At 39.6% G+C, this 17033-nt stretch overlaps 1 protein-coding gene across 2 annotated transcripts in view; it reads left to right on the forward strand.

The window, feature by feature from the left end:
- The window catches only part of Zdhhc17 (zinc finger DHHC-type palmitoyltransferase 17), a 68558-nt gene that overhangs the window by 47445 nt on the left and 4080 nt on the right, over positions 1-17033 (forward strand). For both annotated transcript variants that reach the window (XM_059245255.1, XM_059245256.1), the window contains 7 exons: positions 3238-3380; positions 4532-4632; positions 8748-8872; positions 9882-9944; positions 14310-14403; positions 15442-15525; positions 16549-16706. In XM_059245255.1, coding sequence (XP_059101238.1) covers positions 3238-3380; positions 4532-4632; positions 8748-8872; positions 9882-9944; positions 14310-14403; positions 15442-15525; positions 16549-16706 — 768 coding nt within the window. The remainder of the gene's footprint in view (positions 1-3237; positions 3381-4531; positions 4633-8747; positions 8873-9881; positions 9945-14309; positions 14404-15441; positions 15526-16548; positions 16707-17033) is intronic.

Raw genomic sequence — 17033 nt, forward strand, 5'->3', positions numbered from 1 at the left:
GCTTCCTGAACAGTCACCCAGGGTTCCTCTGCAACATTGGGGCATCCATCTTTTGCCTACAGACCTAGAATATCTGGCAGGTTTTTCTATGAAGCAGGAATTTTGAAGGACTATCCCACCTTGTTTTGGCAAAGTTTGGCAGTCTTTTTCCTTTGTGTCCTGCATGTCCAGTTTATACAGCATACTGTCAGCAGTCAGGGCAAGGGCAGTTTCTTTGCCCAGTGGCTAGTTTTGCCACAGTGAAAGCAAACTCCATATGGAGGTTCTTTGACACCCATCATCCTTTTATGAAGTAGATTGGTGCTGCCGGGAGCAGACGTGTCTCACTGTTATGAAAAGTCTTAGGTTATTAAACATCTTAAATGTCATATCTGTAGGTCTCTGAAGTGTTTGAAGAGCATCTATCTATCTAAAATATATCTTTTTAACCTTGAAAACATACTTAACATGACTGCAAGTTTGGTTATTGTGGATGACTAACTGCTAACTGCATTCTTAATTATACATCACATTTTTAAGTGAACTGCATAGTATAATACCTTAATCAAGAATAGAAACATATATGCAGTATAACAAATAACTTTAAATTTGTATCATTATATCAAAGTCTATACCATTGTAAAATATTTGAGGTTAATAGTTGTCTTTTTATCCTATATTCCTATATTAACCCCTAAATGATGACAAACATCCATAATCCACTGAATGACCAAAAACTACCCACCCCACCTCTTGGGAATGTGGGTGTTGTGGTCTCTAGACTACTTCCTGTTGTCTGGGGGTGACAGCATCTTTAGGGAATCCTGAGAAAATTGAGATAATGGTCAGGTCTTGGGAAAACTAGTTATAACATTTGTTCTCCACTCTCAGAACTGTTCCCATACAGAGGGATCAGTATATACGTCACCTGTCTTGTAGCTTTCCTTGGTTTAGGTTTATTTCTTTATGTCTGTAACCAAGATTTTCAGGAGGTCTCCTTGGTTGAAACTGATCTCCTGATGGAATCCACAACCTTTCGTTTTTTGTGGAAACAAAAGCACAACCTCTTCCCCAACACAATACATTTTTTGAATTCCATTGTAAAGTTAGGACATTCCTAAAGTACCTAGGCTGGTTTAATTCAGAAGTCCCTTTCATAATCCAGTGTCTCTCAGCAGCTGCCATTTGCTTGTCAGCATTTAAAAAATTCAAAGTCAGCACAACACCATACAAGATCCAGATGCCCTGTGTATTTCTCATCTTTATGTGGCTTTTTTCTTTTCTTTACTCTCCATTTAAAGACTTGACTTTATTATTTTTAAACTAATTATTTTTTCCTATGGCTGTCTAAACCCATTTTCTTTTCTTTCTTAAGCCCATGCACATTTTTAAACACACTGTAACCTGTTTAGAGGTATATTTTTTACATCTGGACCTGTCTTTACTGCGTGTTTCTAGCCTTTTCTGACCGCGTGAGCCAAACCTTAAACTGCTAAACGGCTTGTCTGCTGGCTCTGCCTTGAGCCTGGCTGAGAGCGGCATTCAGCTGGGAGCTGCGTCTAACCAGGAGCTGCATTCAACTGCCCCAGCTCTAGGAAACTGGTACCTGCACCGTGGCAGGTGTTTTTACTTAGCTTCTTGCTACTCAAGTGCTCGTTGTAAGGTAGAGCCTCCTAAAGGAGCTATATCTGTTTGTTTTGTTTTGTTTTATTTTTGGTTGTTATGTTTTCAACTTTTTCAGACCTTATGTGGAAATATGTGCCCCATGTTGGACACCAAATTTAACAGGCTTTCTTTGGGCCACCAACCAGCTCCAAAATCATGACATGGAGACTTATTATTGGTTTTGAATGCTCAGCTTTATCTTACGCTATTTCTAGCTAACTCTTAGAACTTAATGTAACCTGTTTCTCTTCATCTGCATTTTGCCTTGGAGCTTTTTACCTTTCTTTCATTCTATATGTCCTGCTCCATGTCTGGCTGGCTCCAGGCGTCTCCCTCTCTCCCTTGTTCTCTCCCAAGCCTAGATTCCTCCTCCTACTTATTCCATCTGCCTGCCAGCCCATCCCATCCCTCTAATGCCTAGCTATTGACCATTCAGCATTTTATTAGACCAATCAGATGCCTTAGGCAGATAAAGCAATACATCTTTACATTGTTAAACAAATGCAGCATAAACAAATGTACCACATCTTTGCTTAGTTAAAGTAATATTCCACAACAACCTATTCTTCCATTCTGTGCACTGAGAAACCCTGCTGATTGTTTGGTGGGTTTTGTTTTTGTTGTGTGTGGTTGTGTGTGTGTGTGTGTGTGTGTGTGCGCGCACACGCCTTTACAGACATGGTATATGTATAGAGGTCAGAGGACAAGTTTTGGGGAATCATTTCCCCCCTTTCATTGTGGGTTTCAGGGATCAGACTCAAGTGGTCAGATTTGTGTGGCAAGCACTTTTACCCATTGAACTATCTTATTGGCCTTGATTTTATTCTTTATATCATTTTATAGTTTTAATATACTGTTAATGTATATCATTTTGAATGCCTTCTCCGAGTTAAGCATCTCCTGTTTTCTACTGTGTGATAAAGTTATGAGACCATACATTCAGATTGTAGTTAGCAAAGCCTCTATTAAAACGGGTTGTTGGCATTATGAACTATTTCCTAACTAGTCATCCTAACCCATCCTACTATTTTCTACCTAGCCATTCTAACCCATCCTACTATTTCCTAACTAGCCATCCTAACCCATCCTACTATTTTCTAACTAGCCATCCTAACCCATCCTACTATTTCCTAACTACCATCCTAACCCATCCTACTATTTCCTAACTAGCCATCCTAACCCATCCTACTATTTTCTAACTAGCCATCCTAACCCATCCTACTATTTCCTAACTAGCCATCCTAACCCATCCTACTATTTTCTAACTAGCCATCTTAACCCATCCTGCTATTTTCTAACTAGCCATCCTAACCCATCCTGCTATTTTCTAACTAACCATCTTAATCTTAACCCATCCTGTTGTTTGTTGTCTGTTATGTCTGACTGTGTAGAACTCACTCCCATAATTCCAGCTTCTGTTCGTTCTCATTTTCCACAATCTTAAAAACCCTCTGAAAATGTCGGGTGTTGTGTGCTACCTGAACACTGTCGGCAAATTTGAATGAATTCTGCTTTCGGTTGCACACTTTCATAAAGATAGCTGTGGTTAACATTTGAAACACACAACAACTTTTTAATGTTTGTTTTTTACAGGAATTTCGGCAGAAAGTGATGCTAGGAACTCCATTCCTAGTTATTTGGCTTGTTGGGTTTATAGCAGACCTAAATATTGATTCTTGGCTCATTAAAGGGCTAATGTATGGTGGTGTTTGGGCTACAGTACAATTTCTTTCCAAGTAAGTATGTTATGTTTAACTTTAAATTTATGAGAGAACATAATTTGTACCTTGCTATGTCAAATTAATGTTGTCTATGTTTAGAATATTGTCTTTATTGATAATTCGTGAAATTCTCTAGGTCTTTTAGCATTAAAATTATTCAGAAAGTTCTTTAATGACAAAAATCTAGTATATGATTTTTGAAGATTAAAATACATTCTTAGAAATAGTTACATTTTCTTTAAAAGTGAATGTGAGTTTGTTGAATTGTAAATGTGATGTATTACTGATTTCTTAGGTAATTATTATACTTACCTTGCTGTAGGTATTGCCTTTGTTTATCAGCATGTAAAAGCGATGAGCTCTGACTGTACTGGCAGAGTGGACTGTGTCTACACCATCACGAAGCAGCTTAGACCTTTAAAAAAGTCTTTCCTTGCTTTCAGCACTGACCATTTCCTTTCTCATTAAGTCTCTCTGCCCTGAAAGTTGCCCAGTTCAGCAAACCTAAGAAGGTGTCTGACCCACATCTCCATTTCACTTACCGCCTTTTAGCATCTTATTGTCACTGGAATTTTAGGAAAGACTTTGGAAATAGTTCACACAGGAATAAGAATGACTAGTCATCTGCTAGTGTTAGTTCTCAGAGGGAGCTGACTGCTGGTTAATTCATCTCTATAATCTCCTAGGAACGCTGACAGATGGTTTGTTAAATAGGAAAACATCAAGACTACTTGATCTGCGTGGATAAAGGTTCCTGTTTGTCCTGACATTTATCAGTATTTCTTCCTAGGTTTTAAGTATTACAAATATAAGCCTCCAGTTGCACTGAATCAGCCAGTTCATTTTACTTGAAAAGATGGGCCCCAACCTTAACTGAACTGGGTAGGTTAGGAGAGATAAGCACTCTTGCCAGAATTATAATGTCCTTGAACAATGTGCTGGATGATGAAGTTGCTGTATCCTAAAGTGCAACAAGGTAGAGTACACTGAAATTCTAAAACTGCAAAGTATGTTTGGTTCTTGTTAGGTTAAGAGGATCTTGTGACGTCATTGTTACTGTGAAAACAATCTCAGTATTGAAATATTCTCAGCTTTTGTAATTTTACTCTCTATTCATTTTATAATGAAATATAGCACTTATGTTGTATAAAATGTTTGTTTTCCAGGTCCTTTTTTGACCATTCAATGCACAGTGCATTACCTCTTGGGATATATTTGGCAACCAAATTCTGGATGTATGTGACATGGTTCTTCTGGTTTTGGAATGATATCCTTTGCTGTAAAAGGATGTGTTTAAAGCACAGCCCTATCCAAGCAAATGTTTGATGATTTGACATTAGTACTGAGCTCATGATTTATTACAGTGAATCAGTATTCCTAGAAAAACGTGAACTAATATAAAAAGTTTGTAAATATTTGTATTTAGTAGGATGCTTTTAAACACTGTTTTTAACAACCACAATAATATCAGCCAATATTAACTCAGTTTTAAAGAAACATTTACCCACATCTTGTAAACTAGTGTTAATTCATTTTATTGATGGGAAAATTTAGGCCTTAGGAGCCCAAGGCCATATAGCTGGTCTTCGTTAAAGCTAGAATTGAAAGCTGTCAAAGTATTTTTAACTTTTTTATCCAACACTGGCTTCCATGTTTTAATATCCAACTATTTTCTCTAAGGACCACCTGCCCCCCTTGTTTGCAGTGGGGTCTTTTATGTAGCACAAACTTGCCTTGAACTCAAGGCAATCCTCCTGCTTCATTTTCCCAACCAAGAATTAAGATTACACACATGAGCTACCATATTGGATTCTAAGGACTTTCTAATTTCACTTTTTTCTTTAAACTTAGTAGATAGCTTTTCATTTCCTTTTACACATACTGAATCTCTTCTGCTTCATTAAAAACAGTACTATTATGTGTCAATATATATGTTAATCATCACCGAGTTATCAACATAAAATCCTAATTTATTTATTTTTATTTTTATTTTTATTTTTTTATTTTGAAACAGATTCTTTCTAAATAACTTTGGCTGTCCTGGAATTCACTATGTAGACCAGGATGGCCTTGAACTCAAAGAGATCCGCCCCTCACTGCATCCCATTGTTAGGATTAAAGGTGTGTACCACTATACCCAGCATAAAATACTTACTAAAAACTATAATTTGGGATCGTAAGTACACACGAACCTGTTTACCACATCTGGCTCGTTTGGATTTGAAAAGGTTTTATGATGTTGCCCAGCCTGGCCTGGAACTCCTGTACTCAAGGGAGTTCTGTCTCTGTTTCCATGTACCTTGGACTGTAGGTGTGTGCCACTGTGTCCTTTTGAAGTTCTTAATTTGTCCTTTAACTCAACAAGTTAGAAAGGAATACTCTGTGTGCTTTTCCAGCACATTCTGTGCATAAGACTGAGTGTTCTGGTTCTTCAGGTCATTCTGTCATGACCTGAACTAACTGGAGAGGATTGCATTCAGTTTTCCAGTGTATTGATGTGTTTAGCAGTTTCTCCCCATGCGTAGTCAGTTTTTCCTTGTCATTTTGTAGGCATTGCTAAGTGTATATTGATTTAGGTTTCTTCCTTATACATTGAGCCTTAGCACTAGTATGGAAAAACTGAAAGTCCAAAGCACTAACTCACTCACTCACTCACTCTCCCCTCTCTCTCTCTCTCTCTCTCTCTCTCTCTCTCTCTCTCTCTCTCTATATATATATATATATATATATATATATATATATATATATTATATTAAATATATATATTAAAATCAGCATTTTATTGTTTGAGAAGATCATTTTCTTCTAACCTTTGTTAGGTTGACATTAGAAAGGAGTCTGTAAACATGCAGGCATAAGCGTACACCCTCGGGATAGACGCCAGCTTTTAGGACTAGTTCACCTCTAGACTTGGATTCATAGTTCCTGGCTGTGAGTGCATCTCTCTGGTTCTCCTGAGGCTCAGGCGCATTCAAAAGCGCAGACAAACGGGAGTCTACCTTTACTCAAGAAAGAAGTCAGTAAGATTGGGTTATCTGGGTGCGGTGGCTCACAGCCATCATCCCAGCACTTCAGAGGCGGGGAGGACAGCCTGAGTTGTTAGCCTCTTTATGCTCTGTGTGTGTTTAGTTTTTCTTAGTTTATGGTTTCATAATTGTTTTGTTTGGTCTCAATTTGTTTTCTTACTTCTAGAAGCAACACCTTTATCTTATTGCCTTATCCTTAAATTATTTGGTAGGGTTCATATTTCAACTTAAAATGTACCTTTGATTAGCATTGTGTATGAGCTGCCAGGGTACGCGGTAGGGGTCGGAGGACCACTCTGGGGTGGTTCTCTTCTCCCACGGTGGGCTGTGTGATTGAGCTCAGGTGTTCGTGTTTGCCCAGCAAGGGCTTTTACCCACAGAGTCACCTCACTGGCCCCCCGTGTTTAAATTCAGTTATGGAACATCGTTGGTTCATTTGCTTTTTCCTTAGGTTATGTTTTCTTGGAGACTGGATTCTTTGGCTTATGGCTGCTATATACCTTTTTTTCTCCTTTGATTTTTTTTCTTGAAAGTATTCTAACATAATTATTATGCCATTTCTCTTCATCTTTCCTCTTTCCTGTGATTAACTGAAGTGAATTTACCGAGACTTTCATGTTTTCTGTGATAGGCTGTAGGGTAATTGTTGGCTTTTCCTGTCTGCTTTGGTGCCAGGATGACACCACCTCCCCGTCTGATCTGGCTGTTTCCATCCACCTTTTCTTTGCCCGAGAGAAAAAGCTTAGTTGTGGACTCTTGCGCAGGAGTCTGTTCAAGTTCTGCGGGCGGTTCCCTTCTTCCTCAAACAGGATGGAGCTGGGGTCCCCTGCCACAGCCACCCCTGTACACACAGAAATGAAAACATTAACGGCGGTGAGTTCAGTCTCTCTCGCTGTGGCCTGCTAAAGCATAAACACTCATCCTTGAAAGAGTAAGATAAAGCTTTTTACCGGAAAAGTTGGCAGCAGCTTTTCTTAGTGCCCGCGTAAAGATCAGGCAGGGTGTCGCCAATGGGCATAAGTTGGTGTTGCTTAGTAGGTGCTAAGGATGAATTTTCCCCCTTTTGCTTCTCTGGTGTTTGATGTTCAGATATTTACCAAATACATGTGGGGTTATTTCATTCAAGTTCTTTTTATAACTGTCCTTCAGGAGAAATAGAAGCAGTGTATGTACGTGTGAAGGGAAATCTTTCAGTCTTGTCTGTTAATTTCTATATCACACCTTGAGAATGCTATTGAGTAAACCAGATATTCTGTATTTCAGGACTCTTATTGCCTTAGCAATATTTTTTTATAGTTTTTGATTCTTTTATATTTATAAATGCCTGGTACATTTGTTGTATTTTTATTAGGTAAAAATCTTTCTATTTTAGGAAGGTTTAAAAATATTTTCTAAAATTAACATCAACTTGAATAAGTTCAGAAAAAGGCAAAGGAAAAAAATTTATCTTTGTTGGCTTTCCTGTAGTAATGCATCCTTTAAATATATAACAATATAAATGTTATTATATTATAAATATTTAACTTGTCAGTTAAACACATAACTCTGCTGTTACCCTGGTGTTGTCTGGTTCTGTGACCCTCAGTTAAAAGCAACTTGGAGCTGCTAGAGAGACAGTGACTCAGCGGTTACTCTTGCTGTACTCCCAGAGGCCAGAGTTCAGCTCCCAGTGCCTGGGTCAGGGGCTCACAACTGCCTGTAATTCTAGCTCCAGAGGAGCTAGTACCTCCTTCACCTGTCCGTGGGCACTACACTCACACTCACAACCCCCCACCACACACACACCCACACCCACACACACACACACACACACACACACCTCCCTCTCCCTGAGATTCAGATAAATGAAAATAAATACAAATCAATGAAAAGGAAATTTTTTTGTAAAAGAAAATCTACCATAGAAGTGTACACAGGCCAACCTAATTTAGATAATCCCCAACTGGGACACTTCCCAGGTGACTCTAGGTTATGTCACGTGGACGATTAAAGCTAATCATCACAGATATCTGAAGAGTTTGATATCTATATATTTACATAATATATACAAGTTTTGGTGCAAGAAGAACAGTATGTGTCTAACTGTGAAAATGCCTTCATTTTGTAAAGAGCAATATTGATCTACTGAATTTTTTAATATTTACTGACTTTTAAAGTGTCATAAGACTTTGTGACTTAAATTTATTAGAAAGTTACATTTTATCTTTTTGTACTTAATTATGGACGTTATGGGAAGTGTATTTTGACTTAGAAAAGTTTACCTATTTTGGTTGGTAGGTGTTCTTGTGTGGTAACACCATATGGGGTATAAATCTCTGTGTAAAGATGTCTGCTTTAGATTCCTTAACTTGGACACATCTCAACTTTTTGTTTATTCACCTTCCTTTCCTTGCTAATAGTGTCGCACTTTTCTACAATTTCGGGAAGTCTTGGAAATCAGATCCAGGGATTATTAAAGCAACAGAAGAACAAAAGAAGAAGGTGGTGATGTATTCAGTTGACTGACAGTTTTTCAGTGGTCATAGTAGAGATCTAGATAGAAAGGAAGACACTCTTAGAATCAGTGACATTTTCAGCAGAATTGTTCTCGTCCATATTTTCTGTGGTGTTCCCTCCTGTGCCCTTGTTATGCCTGGCCTTACATTTTATGATTTAACCTTTCTTCTCTTTTTTTTTTTTTTTTTTTTTTGGTTTTTCGAGACAGGGTTTCTCTGTGTAGCTTTGAGCCTTTCCTGGAACTCACTTGGTAGCCCAGGCTGGCCTCGAACTCACAGAGATCCACCTGGCTCTGCCTCCCGAGTGCTGGGATTAAAGGCGTGCGCCACCACCGCCCGGCTAACCTTTCTTCTCTTGACCAAGGGTGCTCTGGTTGTTTTCAGAGGTGAATATCACAGCTGAAACATTTCTCTAACCCCATACCCCAAGGAATGGTGGGTGAATTACCTGTTAAACTAGAAAGCCAGTAAACTGGTAGTGCTAATCCTCCGTTCCAGGAGCCAGAGCACCCTGTCCATGACTGATGGAGGGCGTCCTTCTTCATGACACAGGGGCTTGAAGCTGGATGCGTGTGAAGTATTGTGGTCCTCCAGTAGAGACCTGGACCAGGCGTTTTAGAGTACTGTAAGGACTATTTTAGCTGCTGTGGGAGAAATATACCTGTCATCTCAGTACCCGCCTCAACTCCAGGAGACCAAAACCAGAGAGCTCATTGAAAAAGGAAATGAATCTAAATGAGTCATTCCTGTCCCTAATTAACTGACGTCATGAATTCTGTGGTCTGCTCCCATTTGGTAGACTGTGGAGAGGTTGCGGTGCTGATGTGCCTCTGCTTCCATACAGTAATGACAGCAAGAATGAGTCAGTCAGGATATCTTATTTGAGCTTAAAAGATGGATAAAGATGGCATGTTTATTGATTCACAGTAATAATGAAAGAGTTGGTGAGCGTTACTCAGTTTTGAGTAAAATGTTTTCTGTTTTTTAATTCACAGACAATAGTTGAACTTGCAGAGACTGGAAGTCTGGACCTCAGTATATTCTGCAGTACCTGCTTGGTAATATTTATTATTTTCTCTTCTTTCTCTCCTCTTCCTCCTGGCAGTATCTCAGCATAGAGGGAGTCTGGGGATGGGAAAGAGTCCTACTCCCCAGACTCTCCGAGCTTCTTGTAGTCTGTGGGAGAAGAGGGGAATTAGGGACTGTCTGTCTGGAGTGTGCTTGTTCCTGTAGCAGACCTGGCTGTACTTCAGAGCCCTGCTCATGTCTGTTCTCATTCTCTTCATCCTTCGGTGAAAACCTACTAATATTTAAAGTCAAAAGTTTAAACAAATTCTTGAGTGTCAAAGTCACAGTATAAAAATTCCAGAAAGGATTTTTCAGACGACAGTCTTGTAGCAAATTCAATTTGAGTATTTATCTGGAAGTGTCTGTGCAACTGGAGGTACTGTATTGTCATGAAATTTAAAAATGGTCTTTTTGAATTGCCATACACTAAGACTTGAAAGTATTGTTTATGAAATCAGTTAAGGTTATGATTATTTTACTGTAGACATTTTAAATTTAGATTTTTGTTTCAGTTATTTTATAGTATTTGTGAAAATACTTTAAACACAAGCACATTGGTTGCATTTCCCCAAATCATACATAAAACTAAATGCATTTAAATTATATACTGTAAGTAAACCAATGTCTTGTTACTAGTACATAATAGTAAATAAGTTAATAAGTTGTTGACATGGCTTAGGATTAATTTTCCATTTGTCAGTGAGTGTTCAAAGTGTGCACTGCTCTGCTCTTGCCAGTGGTTTCTGGCACTGGCTGCCTTCTTTTGCACATTCAGGCATTGTTGTCTAAGTTTGGCTTCTGTGCTTTACCATGGATGATATATAAGATCATTACTGTTCTCTTATTCTGTGGAGTAATCAGGTTCCACAGAGTCATGCATATACCATAAGTGCTTGCATGTGACATGCAGATTTTATAGTCAGTACAGATAGAAGTTTCCTTGTTAAATAAATAACTGATGCCTTTTTGTCATTGTGGCATAAACTTTTTATTATATATTATTATAAACCATGTACTTTTGGGTAGGTAATTCCTCATTATAAAGAGCATATTCTTTTATAAAGATAATTTTCACTGTATAGGTGTGCTTTTTGTTTATTTATCACATTGATAACTAGATGAGTTCCTAAGAAGACTTGATTGGGTTTTTAGAAATGAGTTAGTGTTGGTTACAGGCCAAGGATATTATGTTCAAGAACCTTGAGACTGCTGGGTGGCAGTGGTGGCACACACCTTTAATCCCAGCACGCAGGAGGCAGAGGCAGGTGGATCTCTGTGAGTTCGAGGCCAGCCTGGTCTACAGAGGGAGTTCCAGGACAGGCACCAAAACTACACAGAGAAACCCTGTCTTGAAAACAACAAAAACAAAAAACAAAAAAACCTTGAGACCAGCTCACCCTTTGCATTGTTATTCTTGCTCAGATTTTTTTTTTCATGTTTCATTTTCATTTGAAATTTGGTGCTCTTGTAAGGTGTTTTTTGTGCCCCTCAAATATCATTTAATGAAGGAGACTTGGGAATCTCCACAGCCAGAGCCCCTCCCACCAGGGTGGTTATTGCGGTCTGGGGGAAGGTCCATCAGAGGGTCAGAGGACTATGGGTAGGCTCCTGTTTGGGGCCTCCCCTCAGCCCCACGAACATATCAGAGACAATTAAAAGAATCATTAAAAAGGAAAACAGAACCCCAAACAAAACATACATGGGTATCCAAGACAGCTTTTTAAAATGCCTCCACTTTCCCCTCTCCCCTTTTCTGTTTGGAAAAACATTGAAAAATTGAATTCTTGGCCTCTACATTTCAGGATCTAAACTCCCCCAACACGCACGCGCGCGTGTGCGCACACACACATAGTTGCACACATGTACACTTTGCAGCAATAGTCAACACATGCTCACATCCAAAACCTTTAAGTTTAAACATGCAGTTTGAGGTGGTGGACATCTGGGCTTTACCTACTAGAACAAAGGAGGTGGGGACAGGTGGACCCTAGAAAAAACTGATAGGCGTGTGCATGTAGTGGGGGCACACATCCACAAGATTAAAAGAGATAAAAAATATATCCCCCTCCCAAAAAAAAAAGGTTCACTCTTGCTGAAATATCCCAGTAATGTGTGTGTGTGTGTGGGGGTTTCTGTCTGTCACCCAAGAACAAGCACGCCCTGCCCAGGGTGGAGTTAATGCATTCCCAACCCAGCACCCCACACTCCATCCTAGCTGCAGGTGAGATCAGCCCTCAATACATCTCTGAGACTGGGCCTCCCTCCTACCACCCACTCCAGTTCAGTTCAGTTCAGTTCAGTTCAGTGTGTGTGTGTGTGTGTGTGTTTTCGTGTGTTCGTTCCTCCTTAGAGAATAACAGCCATGACTGGCCCAGACAAAAAAGTGAAATCTACACATTTTTACAGGACCTCTAGTCCCCTCAGCCCCACTGGGAAGGAAGGTTGGGGAATAAATGGGTGTCAGGAGGAAGGGAGGGGCCAGGAGGGCCAGTGGCCAGAAAGAGGGTGGGTGACCAGAGGCCTGTCCTTCCTTGTCCTTTCCTGCCAATCCCCACCTGACAGAAGGTACCTACCTGCCTCCACAGTCTCCTTTAAACCAGTTTTGCTTTGAAGTGATGTTGTCTAAGGGAAAACATAGGTGAGGACCTGAAGTGGGGTAGGTTTTGATACATCCTGCTGCCTTCTAACAGATTTAGTCACAGCTATGAGAAAGAACAGCTCATCCTTCTCCTTGGTCCACAGATCATTCTCACTGGTGTAAGGGCTACAGTCTGCTTTTTCCTGGCTACCTCAGGATGGTACCTAAGCTATGCAGAGTAATGGGGAAAGGTAGTATGACCAATGAAGGGTCTCAGGACATTTGCTTTGTTGTAGCTTAATAGTGCTAGCTCTTGTCATAAATTCAGCATTGGAGTTGGAACTCTTGAAGAATACCTGTAAGTTTGTGTATTCCTTTGGCTGATTTAGCATACACAGTAGAGGGAGAGGTACTATAAATAGCATTTTAGTGCTTGTAAAGACCAGAGTAATGACTTTTTGTTTAGAAATAGTGACTCCCAACCCCTGAGTGTTGTCTTTCTTCAGTATGGCCATCAGTTCTGACGGGAGATGCTGCACCTAATTGGAGACCGCGGGAGGCAGAGAAAGAGAACACTCCTGTGTTTTGCTAGATTTGTTAATTTGGGGAAGGGACCTTCATCAGTGATTCCTAATATGAACAGCTGTTGTACTCAGTTTTAAGGTGACCTTCCTTTTATTAAAAGAAACATTTATTAAAGGGCAACCAGCATCATGATCATTAATCAAATGAATTTTCGTGTAAGAGTTTAGAAAGGCTGATGTTTGTATTATGTAGAAACTTGAGTGATACAAATTAAGTGTGTAATCATTTATTGTAACAAATTGAACTTCATTCTTATTTGTGGAGTTAGCACAGCAGTAGAACACTTGTCTTGCACAGTGTTCAGTCCTAGAAGAAACAGCGATAAAGCTCACTTGTTACCTTCTGTAAATCAATTGTAGACAAATTCCTAAACGTCTTATTAAATAAAAAACACGGAGCCAGATACAGGTGTGAAAGCCTTAGAGAGATCAGGGAAATAGGGAAAGCCACCATCCCACCTTTCCTCACCAGCTCTGCAGCTTCCCAATGCAAGCTACTTCCTGTCTGCCTTGATGTTCTGCCCTCTCATTGGCTCTTAGCCCAGCTACCTCACTTCCTTGTCACTGCCTGTCTGTACAGACCTCCAGGTCTCCATGGTTGGTACTGGGATTAAAGGTGCGTGTCACCAGGCTTGGCTCTGTACCCTAGTGTGGCCATGAACACACAGAGAACAGACACAGTGATTGGATTAAGGGCATGTACTGCCTTTCTTTGTTTACTTAAAATGACTGGCCTGTTCCCCCTGATCTCCAGGCAAACTTTACTTATCAAAGTATAAATAAAATATCACCACAATCAATTCTCCATTCTTTCCTTTTTTAAAAATTGTTTTAAGATTTCATATTATGGAGGACCTTTACCTTCTTTGTTGCTGTAGTTTTTGTTTTGAACAAATTAACAATAATTTTATTAGCTTGGAAATGTTGGTGTAATTCTAAAAAAAATATAGTGCTCTTTTCTCAGTTGTATTTTGAAAATAAAAATGTTCAGCTTTTCTTTTCTTCTTCTTTCTCTGTGTGGCCCTGGCTGTCCTGGAATTCATTCTGTAGACCAGGCTGGCCTCGAACTCACAGAGATCCGATTATCTCTGCCTCCAGAGTGCTGGGATTAGAGGCGTTCACCACCATGCCTGGCCAGCTTTTCTTCTTTATATGCAGTGTTTTTCATAATCCTTTAATGTGTCTGTTAACAGATTCGGAAGCCGGTGAGGTCCAAACACTGTGGTGTGTGTAACCGCTGTATAGCGAAATTTGATCATCATTGCCCATGGGTGGGTAACTGTGTAGGTAAGTTGTGTTAGCAGTCTCTAAGTATCTTGTTAAGTTAAATTACTTTAGGTAACTAATGAAAAATATCATTTAAAAGATAATCTTTTTTTGAAAAAAAATTTTTTTAATTTATTTTTATTATATATGCACTGGTGTTTTGCCTGAATATATATGTCTGTGTGAGGATGCTGGATCCCCTGGAAATGGAGTTACAGACGATTGTGAGCTGCCTTGTGGTTGCTGGGAATTGAACCCGGGTCCTCTGGAAGAGCAGCCGGTGCTCTCAACCGCTGAGCTATCTCTCCAGCTCCCTAGATAGTTATTCTTACATCCCACATGCTTCCTAAAATAACTTCTGGTGGTCTGTATAGCAGCTCACGGAGGTGCATGTACATGTGGGGGGGGGTGTGTGTGTGTGAGACCATCAGTCGGGAAGAGTCTGATTGTTTCACTACACATTTGTTCTGGTGTCTGCTCTGGCCTTGTTTCCCCACTGAGTAACAGTGAAATTCATCTGATGTGGGAAGTAATATTGGAAGCATTAAACTGGAAAAAGTAAGGCAGTGATACTGTTTGGAAAGATGTGTGCAGAGGCAGAGAGGAATGACAGTGGGTTTACACAGCTCAGCATAGGTCCCCAATCTGAAAGTGGCTTTGGATGCAAGGGTGACAGAAGGGGACTGTTCACAGTGACTGCATGACTGTGGAGAGAAGATCTGGACTGTAAGGGTGCGAAAGGAAGCCAGAGTAGGTTTAGTAGACCCTCACACCAAAGAGAAGGATTGGAAGCTGTAATGCCGTTTTGTGTTATTTTGGGGATTCCCTTGCCTTCAGGTTGAGTATCAGTGTTCTCATCATACCATGAGTGTAACTGCAAGCATTCTTATCTTAAAACTTTTACTAAAACAATGTTCTTGAAAACTATTTTACAAAGTAAGTAATACATGTATGTGATTGTTGTCCAAGTTGTACCATCCCTTCCCTAGCATATCCGGTAAAGGTGTGTTGCCAGTTGTTTTTTCTTAGCTGACGTAAATTGCTTCTGTGTTGTTTCAGGTGCAGGCAACCATAGGTATTTTATGGGATACCTGTTCTTCTTGCTTTTTATGATCTGCTGGATGATTTATGGTTGTATTTCTTGTGAGTACAGTTAGTTTCTGCCTTCTTAAAACACAAATGTTTATATGCTTAGATTACATTTACTGCATTAACAAATTAATAACAAAAGTCTTTTAATAAAAAATATATTGTTTGGGGCATCGAATGAAACATAAAGGAAACTGTATCCAGTGTCTAGTACAAGCAAACCGTGGCCAGTGAGCCGCCTTTTAGTATGAATGTCCTTTGTTGGTTTATTAGTCTTGGAAAGCTTCTGGGTAAAATACACCAGCACTTCACACTCGCGTGCTTGCTCTACTAGCCAGAGTGGATACAGTGATTGTGTTAGGTCTTCTTTCTCACCAACAGCTGAGAAAGCAAACTCACAGTTAAATTCACATGCACTTGAAATGCTTTGGAAAGTGTGGTGTGAGTATCAGAAGTTATTTTCTAAAGATAAGATTTCACTTGTTTTCTCAGCGGGCTTGGTTCCATGAGAGTTTAAATGAAGGTGCGTGGAAGGTCTAGCAGAATGATGCTGTCTGCCGAGATAGCAATAAATAAAAGGATAGTAAGAAATACAATCCCCAAATAGAGATGACGAAAAAGATTTGGTTCAAGAACTTCATCTAATTTCCAGATCAACATACCTAACAGAGAACACTTTCCTACCAACAAAAGTCATCATTTGTATTACTAATTCTTTATGCCAGATTTTGTGTTAGAGAAATCCCACCTTACTGAGGTGCCTGTTGTGACTCATGTGCTCCGCCATCCACCAAAAGCAGCTCATGATCTCGTTTAAAGACCACGTTCTCTCCAGGGCTGGGAATAATACTCTGCTTATTCTTATCAGACAGGAATTTCTTTTGAAGTTTACCAGCTGTGTGCCGAGTTTTTGCTCTGGTATATTTTTTATTGGTGTTAGGGAATTACTAAGATTATAAAAACACTTGCTATTCTATGTCATGAATTAAATCTGATTAGATCCCGTTCCTTAGTGGTGTCACCCTAACACCTGAGGTGACTGGAAGAGTAATTGTGTCACCTGTCTTCTGCGTTTAGACTGGGGACTTCACTGTGAGACCACTTACACCAAGGATGGATTTTGGACATACATTACTCAGATCGCCACGTGCTCCCCTTGGATGTTTTGGATGTTCCTGAACAGCGTGTTTCACTTCATGTGGGTGGCCGTGTTACTCATGTGTCAGATGTACCAGGTATGCGCAAGTGCTTTTCCCTGGGGTAAAACTTCTCTTTCTAGACACTGTGGATTGTTAGGGATCAGTTTGGGTTTATTTGCTTTGCCTTTCTGACTTCTTTCCCCCTCATACTCTGCTTTTAGCAGAAATTTTTACTCCTGATGAAGATACTTGCAGTTGGACATGTGTGAATTTACATTGTGATACTATTGATTTTCTCTTTATTTTAATGATACTGTTTTATTATGTACAAATACTAGTATTTATTCAAAAACCTTTAAGAGATCTCCTCCTCCTCTTCGGTTTTTGGGGACAGTATCACTTTGTAGACCAGGTGGACTCTGA

This window comes from Peromyscus eremicus, chromosome 18, assembly GCF_949786415.1.
Source record: "Peromyscus eremicus chromosome 18, PerEre_H2_v1, whole genome shotgun sequence".
In the NCBI taxonomy this organism is placed as follows: Eukaryota; Metazoa; Chordata; class Mammalia; order Rodentia; family Cricetidae; genus Peromyscus; species Peromyscus eremicus.